Here is a 17,128-nt window from a genome sequence, read left to right as displayed (position 1 = left end):
TGTCTCTCATGAATAAATAAATAACATCTTTAAAAAAAAAAATGCACCAGGTGTTTAAATGTCTCTTACCCCTCCTCAAGGTGACATTTGTACTCCTGACTCCCCACACCTCATTTTTGCAGGGGCTCAAGTGCTTGTTCAGTTTATTAAACCCAAACAATTTAATCCTGGGCTCCCTCCTGGAGCTCGCTTTAATTTGCTTGTTACAGAATCTCACAAAGTTGTTTATTGCCTCTTCCTCCTAAAAGGCTGGTCCCCAAAACAACAAAAGCAAAACCCATTTAGAGGGGCTGATCCAGGGTTCTTGTTTTCTGCTGAGGGTTTTAGGCTGCAATGAGTTGGAGGTGGAAGGATCAGCCAGCTTATATAGCGTCTACTCTGTCTGCCCCCCTCCAGCCGATTGGATGGCCTTTCTCTGAATGGCTGCTGTGTGCCCGGCACTCTGCGGCCCCTAAAGAATTACATCGCTGCTTCCTGTGCTCACTGGAGGCCTAAGTGGCTGCAGAAGATAATGGAAAGCAGAGAAGGAAGCTAAGGAGAATTAATTGATTTTTTTCCTGTAAAATTTCTATCTTCTTCTGGCTTTCTCCTTCTCTTTTTAAAATTCTGCAGCTTTGCCAAATCAGATGAGTTCATTGCCTTCTTGAGGTTGAGAACAGAGCTTCAAACTTCCTCTGTGGACCTAGGGTTGTCAGAGAGAATGAGTCTGATGCACAGATTAAGTCAGCCTCTTGCCCAGAAGGATGACTTCCAGAAGCCCCCCGGGTGATTATTTGCTCTTCCTGATGTTCTTCCCTTTCTTGTTAACCCAGGTATCACTGAGAGGGTCCTCTCGAACACCTGCTCTTTGCCATGATTCTCCCACTGCTGTTTGACCAGGCAAGAGAGCCATATTTTTTCTTGTGTTCTTGGTGTCTTAAAATGACCTTGCCTCTACCCCACCCCCCTTTTTGTTTTTACTTCTACAGCCTCCTTACTGCCTTGAACCTGGGGCAATCTTTTTGCAATGAGCCCGATGCATTTTAGCTCATTTCCTTTGACCTTCATAGGGAACATAAAATAACCTGTGTGCACTTATCTTACTATATTAGGGTTGCTGTCCTATTGACATACTCGAAGGCTCCCTCCAACTCTGTCCATCTTTGATCAGATTCAGCTCCTCTTGTAATTCTGCCCTACTCAAGACCCCTCAGAAGCTCCCCTTGTCCTTTGAACGTAGTACTAACACCTCCTGTTGCAGTCAAGGCCCTCTGCAAGATGGTTTCATTGCTTGTCATTTTTTTTTCCCTTCTGAATTTTCCTTATTGTGTTATGCAACCCAGCTACCTGGGGCTGCTTGATGTTTTCTAGACTTTACCTACCCTTTCCTACCTCTATGCATTTGCTTACCCTTCCCTACCTCTATGCATTTGCTTAAACCTTCTTCTGTTAGGTAAAGCCCCACTTGAAATGCTGCCTCCTCCATAAATGAACCTTGCTGAGTCCTACACAAGATGTGGTCTCTTCTGCTGTGTGCTGTTTTGTGGTACTAATTACTTACTTTGAGGTGTATTATAATGTCTGTGTGGAATATCTTTGGAAGAATATGGAAGAAATGGGTGCAGTGCCTTTGAAGAGAGGAACTGAGTGACTTGGGGACAGAGGAGGGCTTACTTTCCACCATACCCCCTTCTTTTTGAATTTTATGTCATGTGTATGTATTTCCTATGATTTTTTTTATCAGTAAAAGTATTATTTACATAACAAAGGCCCACTCTAGAAAACAGTGGGGAGTATGTTTATAATCTCAGAGAAAGGAAAATGTCCTTAAGACACAAAACCCAGAAGCTATAAAGAAAACAACTTTTAAAATATAGGTGTGTACTTATTTGTCATGTCGATATTTGGCTCTAAGTACCTGAAATGCTTACATTTTTTATCCTTTTGCAGAGCATAGTAGTACAATGACCTCTACACAGTAATCAATAAATATGAGTGGAATTGAAATGAAATTGAATTGCAAGTCACTTCTTGTAGACCTCATTCTTCTTCACTGATCAAATGAATGCTAGGTGATCTCCAGGGTTCCTCTCAGAGATTCTGTACAGTTGGGCTGGAATACCAGCAAAGCAGGAGTGGCTTTAAAATCAGCAGCTCTTCCACCAAGCCCATCTTTCCAAGCACACTGGACATGTGAGTGGGTCCTGCCTGCTTTCAGGAGCTGCCCTGGAGTGCTCAGTGTTAATTACGCCTCGGAAATGACCCGATTAGACACAGTCTTAGAGGAGCTGGGGGATCTGTGGCAGGCTTGTTGCCCTAAACAAAAGAAAGTGTAAAGAGTAAAGCTGTTTGCAAAAAAGGTTTCTTTTGAAATCCAGCTGGCCAGCTCTTTGAACTAGTTGGCCAAAGTTGCAGGCGGCACCAGAAGGAGTGTGGGTGACTCTGGGTGAGGTGGGTGGTGTGGGAAGAATCTGGAGAAGGCGTGTCTCTAGAAGGGGACTGGAGGGCTTATTTGGGCTCATCTGTTAGTTTCAGAGAAGCTGCCCAGACATCTCCTGTAGGTCCCTGTGGCACCCACCCAGCGTTGTCTTCTAGTAAATCTGCAGATCAGTCTTTTCTCCTCACCTCAGTGATAAGCAGCTTTTAGGCAAGGAGCTGTCATCTCTTTTTCAACGTGACCCCCACTTCTTCCCCCCCTGCCTAGCTGGCAGGCATCTTGCTTACTAGCAGTCTGTAGGTTGAAGGAAAGTAGTATTTGGTGAGAGACTGTAAGGGCATCTGTGTGCAAAGGAGTGGTGGTGGGCGGTCCTGTGAATGGAAGAGGGCACAGCCAGACTTGAGGTCTGTTAGAGGAAGTGAAAAAAAAAAAAAACCCAGCAGTACTTATTTTCATACTGATGTTCTTGTGACAGTCAGGATAGGGGCAGGGCATTTGTCAGCAAAATCAAATGTCCCTTGGAAACTTTTATTTTCTTGTATTAGTATGGCTTTTGGAAAATTGAAGTTCATGGTACCTGGCGATCCTACCAGTGTGTCTTCTCCCCCAGCCCAGCCTTCCATATAGCACTTCCTTTAGTGCTCCCACTGTGTCCCCCGATTATGGCTAGGCACACCCCACAATCCATTGCTTGACTTTAATTCTGCAACACCTGTCCAGGATTGGAGGGGCAGGCCATGGCTCAGAGATCACCCTTCTCCTCAGACTGTGTAGACTGTCCCACTCCTCTGATTTATTACTACAACTTACCTATACCAGGGTTCCCACCATACTTGGGCTCCATTGCTGTCTCCCTCACTGACCTCTTTGAAAGGGAGGTAACCTTAACCCACACACTTCTTACAGGCTCACTCAGCTCATGGGGTGAAAGCAGTATCTGTTGGTGGGAGAGAGCACAGATTTTAGAATCACAAGACTCCGCCAGGATGTCTGCCCTTCGCACTGCCTTATGCTAGGCTACAAGTCATTTAACTTCTGTGGGCCAGTTTCCTCGTCGACAAAGGGGAATGATGATAACTATTTCTTGGAGCTGTTAGCTTTTATTTTTTTATTTTTATTTTTATTTTTTTTTAGCTGTTAGCTTTTAAAGCCAAATAGTCCTACCTGAACAAAAAATGTGGGCTTTCCTATGAAACTAAGACAAATGCTGGCAATGACTACTCCAGGAGGTGAAGGCTTGAGAGGGGGCCGAGGAATCCATCAGAAATCCCCTCTCAGGCCATGAAGGCAGGTTTTAGTCACACAATGGAGTCCTTGCTGATATTGATATTGGAAACAGAGCTAATGTGTCTCCTGCCTAGGTTGGCAGTATTTTACCACCTTTCACTCAGATTTGTTGTGTGTCTCAGTAGGTTTTATCAAAAATGTATTATGTGCTAGATCTCTGTGAGTTCACAGCCTTGTCAGAGTCTGTCCCTCCCTTATGGATGTAGTCCTCTCAAGGCATGTGCGGAGGGATGGGGCAACTTTGTGAACAGCCAGACTTTTCCAGTTGCCCGCATGCTTCCCTTTGTCATTGGCCACCTGAATTTCCAGTTTGTTCAACAGCCTTTCCAAGGGAGCACTTGGTTCCTCTCGTGTTTCCTGTTGAGGCCTGCAGAACTCTCCTACTCAGCGTCCTCGACAGGATTCCCACTGGAAAACCCCACTGCTGCAGCACCGTGCACCCTCTCTGTCTTTGCAGTGTGCTCCCTGCCCCCGGAGCCAGAAAATGGTGGCTACATCTGCCACCCCCGGCCTTGCAGAGACCCCCTGAACGCGGGCAGCGTCATCGAGTATCTGTGTGCCGAGGGCTACGTGCTGAAGGGCGATTACAAGTACCTGACCTGTAAGAATGGGGAATGGAAGCCAGCCATGGAGGTCAGCTGCCGTCTCAACGAGGGTCAGTCTGGCAGATGAGAAAGGGGGGTTGCCGGGGTTCTGCTTCCTTTACACTGATGGGCAGTGGTCCGCTTCCTCCAGAGCACCTGTGCCATGGGGCATTATAGGTCCTTTTATGCCCTGCGGCCTCCCTCCCTTTGGGATTTCATGTCTTTGTGAAAGACATCTGGGGTTGCTGGTGCGTGTCCCATTGCATTTCAACTGAGCCACCAAGGGGCTCAGTAGCTTTACTGAGGCATCTGTTCTGCTGTGTAAAGTCCCTTTGATGCTCAGCATCTCCTGTTTGCCCAGCCAAGTACTGGTGACCTTTGACTGTGTTCTGCTAACACCTTCTGGAGTGTCTCTTTTATATTATTTTTCTTTGAATGGAAATGGACTTTTGTTATAGAGCTACAGTCCAGCTGGACAGAAGACCTTCCCCCTTCTGCCTCCTCCTGTCATGCATGACAGGAAAATCCAACTGCCTGCAGGAAAGTGTGTGTCTTACAGCCATCTTTGTGCTTCACACTTGGGCCCTAAGACCATGACACCACAGGGAGGGGTGAGGACCAGCCTGAGATTTACAACTAAAGTTACAGGATCTTAGAACAGGGGTTTATCACAGCTGAGTTCTTACCAGTTTTCCTGCCACATGGGTGAAAACATGGGCAGGACCTGGGATGGTGGAACACTGTGTCCATGGAGATGGTTGATGTCCACCAACCTGCTACTGAGGACAGGATCAGAAGTGGCTTGTAAAGGTCAGATCTCTAGGGGTGTGTGAGGTTAGGTGTGAGATGGTCCTCAGAGGTCTGAAGTGAATTTTAGATTTGGGAACAGGATAGGGAAATGGCCCTTTTCCTTGTGCATAAAAGCTGCTTCCCACTCAGATCCCTAAAATGGTTGTGGTCATGGCACTATGCAGGGAACCTCTAACAAGATCGGCTGCAGGGCTCACTTGTCATGGGCCTAGGGATAACACACTGCTGCTTATTGTTATTTTCTGTAGACAAAGATGCCCACACATCCCTCGGGGTCCCCACGCTGTCCATAGTGGCTTCCACCGCCAGCTCCGTGGCACTCATTCTCCTCCTTGTGGTGCTGTTTGTGCTGCTGCAGCCGAAGTTGAAGTCCTTCCATCACAGCAGGTGAGTCCTGAGGCTGGACACAGCAGGTGTGGGGGCGGGGGGGGGGCACTGGCCCCTGACTGCAGATGGGTGATAGTGAGCCTGGCAGCTGCTCCTGCTATGTGTGCCCAGGGGAAGGGGAGGGGCCTCCCATGTGTTCAACTCCTGGCTTTGCCTGCCACTGTGCTGATGACTTTGCATGCATTAGCTTAATCCTCACAGGAACACTGCAGATAAGGAGACCGAGGCTCAGAGAAGTTAAGTCAGGGCCATCCCTCTAGATGATGACCACCTGGAGGTTTATTTATTTATTTATTTTTTATTTTTTTCATGATAGTCACACAGAGAGAGAGAGAGAGGCAGAGACACAGGCAGAGGAGAAGCAGGCTCCATGCACCGGGAGCCCGACGTGGGACTCGATCCTGGGTCTCCAGGATCACGCCCTGGGCCAAAGGCAGGCGCCAAACCACTGCGCCACCCAGGGATCCCCACCTGGAGGTTTAAAAGTAAATCTGTCCAACCTCCTAGTCATGTCATGTGCCCTACATCAGTGGTTCTCAAAGTGTGGTTCCAGCAGCATCAGCATTACCTGGGGACTTGTTAGGAAAGAGAATTGTCAGGCCCCACCCCAGACCAACTGAATGAGCAACTGGGGCTGAGCCCCAGCGACTCAGTTTCATAAGCCCTCCAGGTGATTCTCATGCAGGCTCATGTTTACAAGCCACTGTCCTGTCCCCCTAATTCCAGTCCTTGTTGCACGTAGAGGCACCTCCCGGAAGTTAAATGCAGATACCAACACCTGGGCCTCTCTTCCCATACATTCTGATTAATTTGGTTTGGAATGGGAGCCTGGCGTTAGGGTTTTGGTTTTAAAAAACTTCCCCAGTGGTTCTCATGCACAGCTAGGATTGACTGCAACTGCATTATACCACATTAGAGACAGAGGGCAGGGGCGGGGTGGGGGTGGGATGGGGGGGTGGTCTTGTCTGCCTTTGTCCCTTTCCTTCTTCCAGTTGAGTGCATTAACCACGAATCATCCCAGACTGGGTAGATGAGGTATAGGGGCGGGTGGCAGATGGTAGGGGGCTGGCCCTGAGTGTATCCCTTAGAAGGGATTCCCCTCCAGGGCTGTCCCAGTCTATGTGGTTGCTTGGCTTGCCCTAGCAGCTCCTGTTTTCCCGAGCATGGTTTGTGTGCGCTCACAGCCCTTCATCAGTCACTGTCACCATCCACAGGCATGGAGGAACAAACAAAATCGTTAAATAGAATGCTTCCTCGTCTGGAATTGACAAACAAGGCCCAGGCTAAGTTTAATCTTTATGTACTGTGTGTGATTTTTCTGTCTCCTTTTATTTTTCGTTTGGGGTAGAAAAATCACAGCTATGTTTCTTAAGGGTTGTTAGACAATTAGTAAATAAAAAAGATCTGGAGGGGAGTGTTTACTTGAAAGAATGAGCTATTTCCATGTAAAGTCAGGCTGATCTCTGTCATTTCATCCACATTAGGGAGTTTTTTCCCTCTGTGTTATCCGGTATGCTAAAAGTAATGGGCTGATTTTTCCTGACTTGAGTGGAAGAACAATTTGGTTTTTAATACCAAATTGTTTAAATTGTTTAAATTTTTTTAATTGTTTAAATTTTACTTTTTAAATTTATTTTATTGTTTTTAAGATTTTACTTATCTATTTACAAGAGACAGAGAGAGAGAGAGAGAGAGAGAGGTAGGCAGAGACACAGGCAGAGGGAGAAGCAGGCTCCATGCAGGGAGCCCGATGCGGGACTCAATCCCGGGACTTCAGGATCAGGCCTGGGCTGAAGGCAGCGCTAAACCACAGAGCCACCGGGGCTGCCCTCTGTTTAAATTTTATACTGTGCACATATACTATGTTTTAAACAAACCAAAGTATTTTGAACAACAGAAGTGCCTACCAGAATGCACACTGGTTTCTTTTTTCCTTTTTTTTTTTTTTGCACACTGGTTTCTATGCCACCTTGCCATCTGTTCCCTTCCTCCCAGAAACGTCCACGCATTTCTGAGTACCACTGTCATCCTCATAGTGTCTGTGCCCTTTGAATTGGGCAGCACAGATTTTATCTGCAAGGACAGCTGAGGAAACTGAGAACTAATTAACAACAGCCCAGTCCTGACCTTCTGTGTCTCTGACGTGACACACTGAGGAAGACACACACCACAGATGACGCTGTGTTGCAAGCAAACACTGACTTGAGGTCTTCATCCTGAGGAAACAGTTCAGTCCAGATTGTGGGGCATGCTAGGAGACAACCAGCCTGGACTCTACAAAAAATGTCAATGTCATGAGGAAACTCTAGTAGACTGTTGGAGGTGAAAGCAGATGAAGATAGGACTAACTGCAATGCACAATCCATAAGTGGATCCTTGAGAAAAATGGAGAAGACAGCAGCTGAAACAAATCTATTTGGGAGTAGTTAGGAAAATTCATATTATAGTCTTCCACCATTGTTCCATTTCAGGGACGTAATAATGTTGCAGTTACATAGAAGAGGAGGTTCTTGGGAGGAGAGTGCTAAGTAATGTTTTATTTAGCAAAATAACTTACTTTCAAAGTGTTTCAGGAAAAAAAGTGTGCATGTGTATCAAAAAGTGATCCCCAGGGCAGCCCCGGTGGCGCAGCGGTTTGGCGCGGCCTGCAGCCTGCGGTGTGATCCTGGAGACCCGGGATCGAGTCCCACGTCGGGCTCCCTGCATAGAGCCTGCTTCTCCCTCTCTGCCTCTTTCTCTCTCTGTGTCTATGAATAAATAAATAAAATCTTTAAAAAAAAGGGGGGGGGGATCCCCAGAAAGGTACTCGCATGAGTAAATCTCACATGTAGTTGAGGTAAGGAAAGCAGATACACATACACATATATGCACATACATTCATTATATATCCCATTCATATCAAGATCAAAAAGAAATCAGTTGTAGTGTTGAGGTGTTCATGTGTAGGCAATAAAGCCATTGAAACAGAAAGCAAAGGAATGATTTGCATGTAAGTTAGGCTAGTGGTTACTTTGGTGTGTGGGAGGAGAAGGTCATAAGGACAGAAACAAGGGTATATGCAGGCGCCAGCAGCATTCTGTCTTGACCTCAGTAAGGGTTAATACACCAGTTACTTTTGAGATAAAACAATAAATTGTACATGTTTCTATTTTTGTGTGTGCTTGTGTTATAATTTACAAATAATTTTTTAAGTTAAAAAGAAAAGTAACTGAGTCAAAAAAACAAAATTCTTCAGGTTTCAACTCCAGTGTCTCATTTCAAGAACACAGTGCTTCTTCTCCCTGTCCTTTAAAAAAAAACAAAAAAAAAAAAACACCTATTTTATGGAGTTTTAATTCACATACCACAGAGTATACTCACATAAAGTTTTTAGACATTATATTCACAGATAATGCAAGCGTTATGCCCTTACTTTCTTCTTACCTGTGCTGAATGATGGCTTCATTTTTAGGTCTGTACATTCCTAGTTTTTGTGCAGGACAAGAAGGCAAGGTGCCCATGTACCCAGAGGGTAAGAACAGAGTCTCAAAAAGTAGGTGGAACTGGATTCATATCCCTGCTTCCTCCCTTACCAGTGATGTGACTGGGCAGGTTGATTTTTCTGAGCCTCATTTGTATTCTTGGTGAATCTGTACCTGACAGGGCTCAGGCGATGGTTCAGTGGGAAAAAGCACTTAATGCCTGGCACATTGTAAGCACTCAAAAATGGTTGGTATTGTTGGTGTTATGGTATTTATTTGTATGTATTTTCATTCTTCCTCTGTCTTTTCCTCCTCTGAATGCAGGCGCGACCAGGGGGTATCTGGCGACCAGGTGTCCATCATGGTGGATGGAGTCCAGGTTGCGCTACCATCATATGAGGAAGCTGTGTATGGCAGTTCCGGTCACTGTGTGCCACCTGCTGACCCCAGGGTACAGATCGTGCTGTCAGAAGGATCTGGGCCCAGTGGAAGGAACGGGCCAAGGGAGCAGCAATTGCAGGACCAGGGGGCCTGTTCCTCTGCAGGTGGAGAGGAGGAGGCCCCAGGCCAGTCTGGACTGTGTGAAGCCTGGGGCTCTCAGGGCTCAGAGACTGTGATGGTGCATCAGGCAACCACCTCTTCCTGGGTGGCCGGCTCAGGGAATAGCCGAGTGGCATACAAAGAAGCCCCAGATTCAGAGAACAGTGACATACAAAGCCTTTTATCCCTCACATCGGAGGACTACACAGATGGTAGGTGGTCTGCACCGATCATGAATTATGAGCTGCTCGGGGACCTTGCTGGGAGTGAGGAGGACTGTGAGCCTTCCTAATAATTGGGTCCTGAGGGGCAAAGGAAAATAATACCTGGTGGATTAGCTTACAAAATAAGGTCTTACCCTCCACTCCCGGTGGGGCCTTGGGCTCTCCTGAATAGGAGACTTTTTTATTTATTATTATTTTTTATTTATTATTATTTTTTGAATAGGAGACTTTTGACTGTTGTCTGAATCTTGATAGTTTGGAGTTTCCAGAACTATGTGTGGCCACAGGGCTGTGCTAAATCAAAAGGAGGACAGCTGGTTGGAGGCAGGAGTGGGGCCTGTTCTTATAATTCTTATGTTCCTGAAAGGATTGGAGTGACAAGGAGGTATGGGGTCATATTACAGAGAAAACTAGAGCTGGTCTCTCTTCCAGGTATTCAGCACTTTCATTTTAAACAGGAGTATGCCACTCCTATGCTAGTCAGTTTTCTTGCACTCAGTTAAACCTCACAGTGATTGTGAAAAGTTGGTATTATTACCATCCATACTTTACAGATGAGGAAACTGAGGCCAGAATGTATGTTACTTGCCCATTGGTAAGTGGCTGAGCTGGGATTTGAAGTTGGATGGATCTGGCTCTGAGCCTGTGTTGATAACCCCACAGTGCCATGCTGCCTCTCGGGTGACTTCCAGTTCTCTGTGGCAAGCCAGCTGTAGAAGGAAATTGCCATTTCCTGACCTGTCTGCCTTTTCTGGACTCTGGAGAATTAAATATTGGGATTGACTCGGTCACTTTAAACAATATCTTTACATGAAACCCCAGCATGGTCCAAGATGCAGGTTAGACCTATGTGTTTCCCTTTGGACAATGAGACTTCTGCCCTTACCAGGCTCCTCCAAAAGCCAACGAGGAAACAGTATGTACCCTGGGAGCCCTGGGCAAAGTTAATGTCTGAGGCTTAGAGTAAATGAAAGCAAAGAAGTTGGAAATTATTCTTGAATGCACATCACATTTAGGAGTTTTCCTGAAGTCAACAGCATGCCTTCTTTTCTCTTGGTGGGATATAGAGCTAGGAAGGGGTCATTACACAGTTGACCCAGGTTTAAAGGTAGAAGCTAGTGACCCCAGGGATAGCCAGCTATACATATTATGTGTCTGCACAAACTGACACATGTCCCAGATGCACTTCTTGGCCCTTACCTCTCCTAAGGAGCCTTGATGGTGCCTGCTCTTCTCCCTTCTTCTCCTTGCTACCTTGCTTTGTTCCATTTATTGAACAAGCATTTTTGAGAACCCATCATCGTTCCTGGTGCTAGTTAGGTTTCTGTGGTGATGGAAAGTTAATTTGAAACCTGCTGTCTGCCTGCATGGATTGTCAGTCATTTGGGAAGATCAGGCCTGCATTTGAGGAATAATGGAACCCAGAGTTGTAAGGTCCATGCCAGAATGAAGGGCACAGAGATGATATGCAGTTTATCAGGCTCATTGCAGGCTAAGCTGTCTGGGCATGACAGCACTGTAGGAAATCAGGACCTTGAGGCGTTGGTATAAGCCAGTGGAGTAAAAGGAGACTGAGACCCAGAGAGGGGGAATGAGTTATTCAGTATCACATAGCAGGTGGGTGGCCTTGAGGAGGTGGGACCTAAGTGGGGCTCAGCAAGCAGCCTCTTAGGGTGAGATTAAGAATAGAAAGAGAAGCAACTAGACCAGCAGACTCAAGGCAGAGAGGAGGTTCAAGGTAGTGGGACCGGAGGGGGTTCAACTATGTTCAACATATGTTGAACTATGTTCAGTTCAACAATGGACTGAACATTCAGATATATCACACAGGTAGAGGGAGAGATGAGCAAGGAAGGCCTGAAGAAGGGGAAGGGGGTTTATTAGACTCCTTAGAAGGTATGAGTGAGGCTTTTTAAATAAATAAATAAACAAACAAACATTTATTTATTTATTTATTTATTTATTTATTTATTTATGGACGAGCAAACGCGAGTGGGGGTAGAGGGAGAGCAAAAAAGAGGGAAAGAAGCAGACTCCGTTGAGCACAGAGTGCCACTCGGGGCTCAGTCTCAGGACCCTGAGATCATGACCCGAGCTGAAATCAAGAGTCAGATGCTTAACAGACAGAGCCCACCAGGCGGGAGTGAAGCATTTTGTTTCTTCAGACCAGGGCCTGCATGGGGACCATGAAGTGGGATCACATGTGCTGCCAAAAACCCCAGTTAGGTAACCCCTGTGCTGCTTTCTTTTCTTCTCTTCCTGCAGATATCCCACTGTTGAAAGAAGCATGAGCGCTGCCATGGGCCTCTCCTTTCTGCGACGGTCCTCTCTGCCCTTCTTCCCTCTCCCTGTGGGTTTGAGCACCCTGTACTCCAGCTACCCTACCCGGATACCTGAGCTACCACCTGTGTATCTGTGTATCTCTGGATCTTTGAGGACCTCCAGGTCCACCTTGCTGGAAACTCAAGGAAGAGTCTCATCATCTGCCTGCTGGACAGCTGGAGGAGTTGGCATTTTGCCTAGCCTGGCCTTCCCATCTGTGTCGGGGACATATTTGAATGTGCTGGACTGAACCCTTCCTTTCCTTGAGCCCTTGGGGTCCCCTGCAGCCAGATCTTTGGCGGCAGACCCCACCAGCCCGCGCGGGCCCAAGAGCCGCTGTGTTTACTTGTGCCTTCCCCTCCAACCCATCCAATTTCCCTGTCATGCAGGCTTGTTGCTGTCCTACAAGCCTTCGTGGCTGCACTGCTGCCCTCTGCTACACAGGGGGCTGGGCCTGGGGCAGGGGCTGGCTTATTACCTTTGAGGGCTGGTGTTGCTGCCCTTAGCAGGAGCAGATCCAAAGGTGGCTCTCGTTAGGGCAAGAATGTGGGTCCCTGGGCCTTCCCTTGGTTGACACCAGTGGCACATTTCTTTGGCTGAGGTTGGAAGGTGTGGAAACATCATGCCAAAGCTATCCCAGCACCCAGCTGTCCATCTCGGAGGGGCTGGCTCCTGCCCTTTTGAGTTTCCAAGAAGCTCTGAGAAGTTCCTGAGGGAGGGAGGGAAGGTGGCTGATAAGGATTGTCTTCCTAAGATGCAAGTTCTCCCTTCCTACTTCCAGCATTGGCCTTCCTGGCCTTGGTTTCTTCTGTTTCACTGGAGTGTAAGGGGAAGCAGCCTGCCGCCTCCTAGGCTTGATCCTTGGCAGCCTCCGCTTCCTTGCTGCCCACAGGGGCCTGAGGTGAATCATCGCTGGGACGGGAGAGTTGCTGAGGTGCCACAGAATGCCCATGTGGCCACTGGCATTTGGGGCAGGTTGCCCCGTTCTGGGTTCGTGGTGACGAAAGGGAGCCTGAGAGGCACAGACCGAATCCCCAGGCAGCTGCAGGCGGCTCCAGCCCCGGTCCTGAGGGTCCTCGTCACCACAGTCATGTGCCTTAGTAACTGTGCCCAGGAAGCGTGCTGCTGCTTGCTGCACCGCTGCTTTTCCTCCTTGTGTTTTCCCCTGCCACCCTTCCACACGTCACAACTGACAGATGACTCCCTGGTCTTCCCAGGCGCCTGGGGGAGGGGCTGACAGTCCTCTACACCCCACCTTGCTGGTCTGCAGCGGGCGAAGGCTTGCCTAGCAGCCTGGCTCTGAGGCCCTGGTGTTGAAGGGGGTGGGGTCCGTGCTCCCAGATGCTTTTGCTAACAGGCTTTCGCTGTGCCACCTGTGAATGCTGACCAGCACGGGGGTGCAGAGCTCAGCCAGGCTCCTGCCATCCTCAAAAGATGTGGATTAAGGAATGCTTATTTCTGTTTTGTTTTTGAAGCCCTGGGGCTGGGAGACTTGGAGCTGACCCTGCCAGCACTTCTGCTCCTGCCTGAGCCACTCTGCTTGGGGTGGTGGATACAATAAAGAACCCAGTATATTTTCAGTACCTGACCTAACAGGGTAGCTCCAGGCATGGATGGCCGTAAAGATTAGGGAAATGGCCTCCTCTCAGCCTCCTGCGTCACTCTCACACGCACTTTACTACCCGCTCGTTCCCAGTCTCTCGGCACCACTATAGTCTTCCTTCGCTCAGGGTAAGGGCAGTGCCTGCTGGGCCTACGAGCACCCCCACATCTCTTTCCTTCCCCACCCAGGAGCCCTTGCATGCTGTGTGTATAGCCCTAGCCATTGTGGTCCTATATGGAACAGGTTGGTGAAGGTGCTAGAACACACAAGCCTCTGAAGGACCTGCAAAAAACCAGGGGGCCCGTCCTGGGCCTCTGAAGAGGCCGTTTTCAGAGACCTATCTGCCAGCAGTTGCTGGTACTGGGCCCACCTGGAGGGTGGGGTCCCCGTGGACCCTAGTTGCCTCATCACGCACAGGCTCTCCTTTACCCACAGGGATGCCCTTGTCTTCCTCCAGAAAAGAAAGCAGGGACAAATGGTAGAGGGATCCAGAGTCTCACTGTTGGGCCTGCAACCTGAATAATGATCTAGGATATATTTTAAAATGGAAGATCTTACCTTTTTTATATCATTACTCTGGGTTAGCCCCCCTAAGAGATTGCGCTATTTGTTTTGGGTTTATTCAGCCACAGAGGTGACCAGCTTAGCCCTTGAAAAAAAATGAAAAGCCTTTCTTCTGAAGCTTTCTTCCATCTCACCCACCATTAACACCATCCCGGGGATCACAAGCCCAGACTTGCCTACCTGGTAGGAAAGGGAGTCTGGATAAATGGGAACCTAGTGCATACACACCCCCTCACACACTCTCCCCTTCCTGCATCACTGGCTTTGCTGAGGCCCCCCTCCCATGTCCTGGAAGCCGCTGGGCCTGTGGTGGGAGGAGTCCAGGCCTCCCATTTACCTTGCACTTCTCTAGAGCAGTTTCTTAGCCAGGTGCTGCTATTTCTAGGGTTTCTGGGATTTGTCCCTTTCAGGGGATTAGGGACTCCACAGCTGCCTCGAGGTGGAACCTGGCTGAGAGGGGCCGTGGCAGAATGTCTGGCAGGAGGCTGCTGAAGGAACCTGGAGCAGGTGGAAAAAACTGCCCAGGGCCTGGCCTTTCAGGGCTCACCTCTAGGGGAGTCCAGCAGAGGGCTTGTGTAGGAGAATGGCCCACACCAAAGGACTACAAGTGTCTTTTTGCACACATGAGCTGACCCAGCGCAGGTTTTATATCTGGTGACTTGCAGTCACGTGCCAGCAACTTTCAAGGGCCAGTATGTGGTGAAAATCACTTAAGATTTCCGTCCCTTTCAATGCCTTAGCTTAGTAAATAGGCTTTCTCTTTTGCCATTTCTGAATTTTGTGTGCTTTGTTCCCGTTTCACTGGTGTGAACTGTGAAATGGACTGAGTCCTAGCCACTTTGCAAATTCTTTTGGCTTTACAAGGCATTTCAATGTGCATTCTACTAACACTCCATTTGCAAACAGAACTTAAGCTAATGTCTTATTCAGTCCTTCCTGCCTTCCTGCTTTCCTTCCTTCTCCCCCTCCCCCTCCTCTCCCCTCTTCCCCCAGCTGTCAAGTTCTGTGGAGAAGCCTGATGGCAAGACAGACAAAGGTAGATTTTTCCTGCTTCTTTAGAGCTGGCACAGGGATCCACAGGCACTCGTCTTCTCCCTTCCCAGTCCTGCCTGAGGTCTCAAACCACCTGCTTGCCACACAACAATGTCTCTTCCATTTGCAGGGAACATCGTCACATAGAGGATGGGATATGCTGCAAACACTTCTACATCCTTGCCTTTCTTTCCTCTTAAAAAGAATAAAGGACCCAGAAGGGAAGAGGTACACAGGCTTTATAGCTTAATTCCAGATGTGCTTGCTGAGGATGGTGACGCTGGGGGCTTCTTTCAGGGGGGCCCTGCTGGAGCCTCTGGCTCTCAGCCGAGGGCCAGTCATTACTGGTGCCCAGGAAGGGTCTGAAAGAGATTTTGCTTGGCAGAAGCATGGGCTGAGTGGTAGAGTTAGTAGCTGATTCCCTGGACAGAGAAAGGCAGCAGGCTCAGCTTTGCTGGGAAGCAGCTCCTCTTAATCTCCAGTTGAAAACCTAGTAGAATTTTGAATGAAAACCCCAAGGCTGAGCCCTCTGTCTGGCAGCAGAGCTGACTGGAGGGCAAGTAGGGGGCCAAGCACTCAGATTGCCAAGCAGGAGGAGAAACGGATGAGGGTTGCAAGGCAGCCCACCACACCCTGCCCTGGCTTCTTATCACACCACTATGGAATCCTTTGCAGAATGGTACTCGTATATAATGGTTTCAAACGACACATGCATCATTGACTCTGTGCAGGATGTCACTCAATCAGTTTGGGTTTGCTTTATTTTATTTTATATATATATTTTTTGGTATCCTGTACATTGCAGTGGGTGTGAAGATAGTATTTTAATATTTGTACAAAGTTTAATTTAATTTTAATTGTTCTATGTATATAACTGCATTTCTAAATAATAATTAAAAAAAGGTTCTTATGAAGGCAGTTGTGAGAAATGTGATCATTCCAGAAAGTTTTTGCAGAAACCATGGATCCAAAAGAGCACATGTGGTAGGAGCTCATGATGGGATAAGCACCAATTCTGGGGAGAGGGTACCTAGCAAAAGGAGATGGGACAGGAGGTATACGGTTCAGGGAAGAGAGACCATAGACCTTGGTGGATATATATTATGAGTCTTTCTAGGCATTCTCAGTGTGCCAGCCACCAGGCTGCGCTGGGACTCAGCAGTGAGCAAGACTGTGGGTTTGCGGCCTGCGTGGAATTTCTGTGCTGGGAAGGCAGATAGTTCCAACAGCGTGTGGTGATGATCAGAGAAGCTACCCTGGGGGACAGTTGGGAAACATTTTAGATGGAATGTCAAGTAAGCTGAGATGGAGAGGGCCCATACAGCCAGGCTAAGGGGTGGGCCACTACACGTGTGTGGATTCCGCAGCTGCAGAAAGTGGTGCAGTGGAAGGAGAAAGGAGGAGGGGGTAACAGGGCTGGCCCACCCAGGCCCTCTAGGTGAGGAGGAGGGACGTTTGAATTCATCTTACAGGCTGCTGAAAGTGCTTGGACCGCATTAAGTGACAATCATTTAGTGAGCTCCACTTTTCTGGGGGGAAGCTCTCCTCATCTCTTAAGAACTTTCAGGGGGATAAAATATACCGTGCCTGGAGACATTGTGAGAAGTTGTCTGCCTTGGGAGGACGGCAGTGTGAGCAGCTAGCAATCCCTTCTCTGAGATGGGAAGACAGAAGGCCCAGTCTGGGGAGGGAGAGTGATGAAGATCTCAGGACCAGGGAACAGAACACACAGAGGTGGAGAGGTCATGGCCGGGTAGGAGAGGAGCTACAGCAGGTGGTAAAGGTGCGAGAAGATGGCAGATGGGCAAGTTTGGGATAAAAATATCAGGCCCCTCTTGAAGTTGCTCTGGCGGTAATGGTCAGGGTGTGTTTCTCTAATACTTAGGGTCAGGAGGGAA

At 48.1% G+C, this 17,128-nt stretch overlaps 1 protein-coding gene across 7 annotated transcripts in view; it reads left to right on the top strand.

The window, feature by feature from the left end:
• Window positions 1–16,142, top strand: part of SUSD6 (sushi domain containing 6) — a 97,997-nt gene extending 81,855 nt beyond the window's left edge. For all 7 annotated transcript variants that reach the window (XM_041757999.1, XM_041758000.1, XM_041758003.1 and 4 more), the window contains 4 exons: window positions 4,161–4,358; window positions 5,346–5,484; window positions 9,270–9,697; window positions 11,975–16,142. In XM_041757999.1, the coding sequence (XP_041613933.1) occupies window positions 4,161–4,358; window positions 5,346–5,484; window positions 9,270–9,697; window positions 11,975–12,000 (791 nt within the window). In that variant the 3' untranslated portion in view covers window positions 12,001–16,142. The remainder of the gene's footprint in view (window positions 1–4,160; window positions 4,359–5,345; window positions 5,485–9,269; window positions 9,698–11,974) is intronic.
• The last annotated feature ends 986 nt before the right edge of the window (window positions 16,143–17,128 follow it).

The sequence above is a fragment of the Vulpes lagopus genome, chromosome 6, assembly GCF_018345385.1.
Source record: "Vulpes lagopus strain Blue_001 chromosome 6, ASM1834538v1, whole genome shotgun sequence".
Classification (NCBI taxonomy): domain Eukaryota; kingdom Metazoa; phylum Chordata; class Mammalia; order Carnivora; family Canidae; genus Vulpes; species Vulpes lagopus.
Note: the sequence above shows the minus strand (reverse complement) of the source record. Positions and strands in the feature narration are given on the sequence as shown.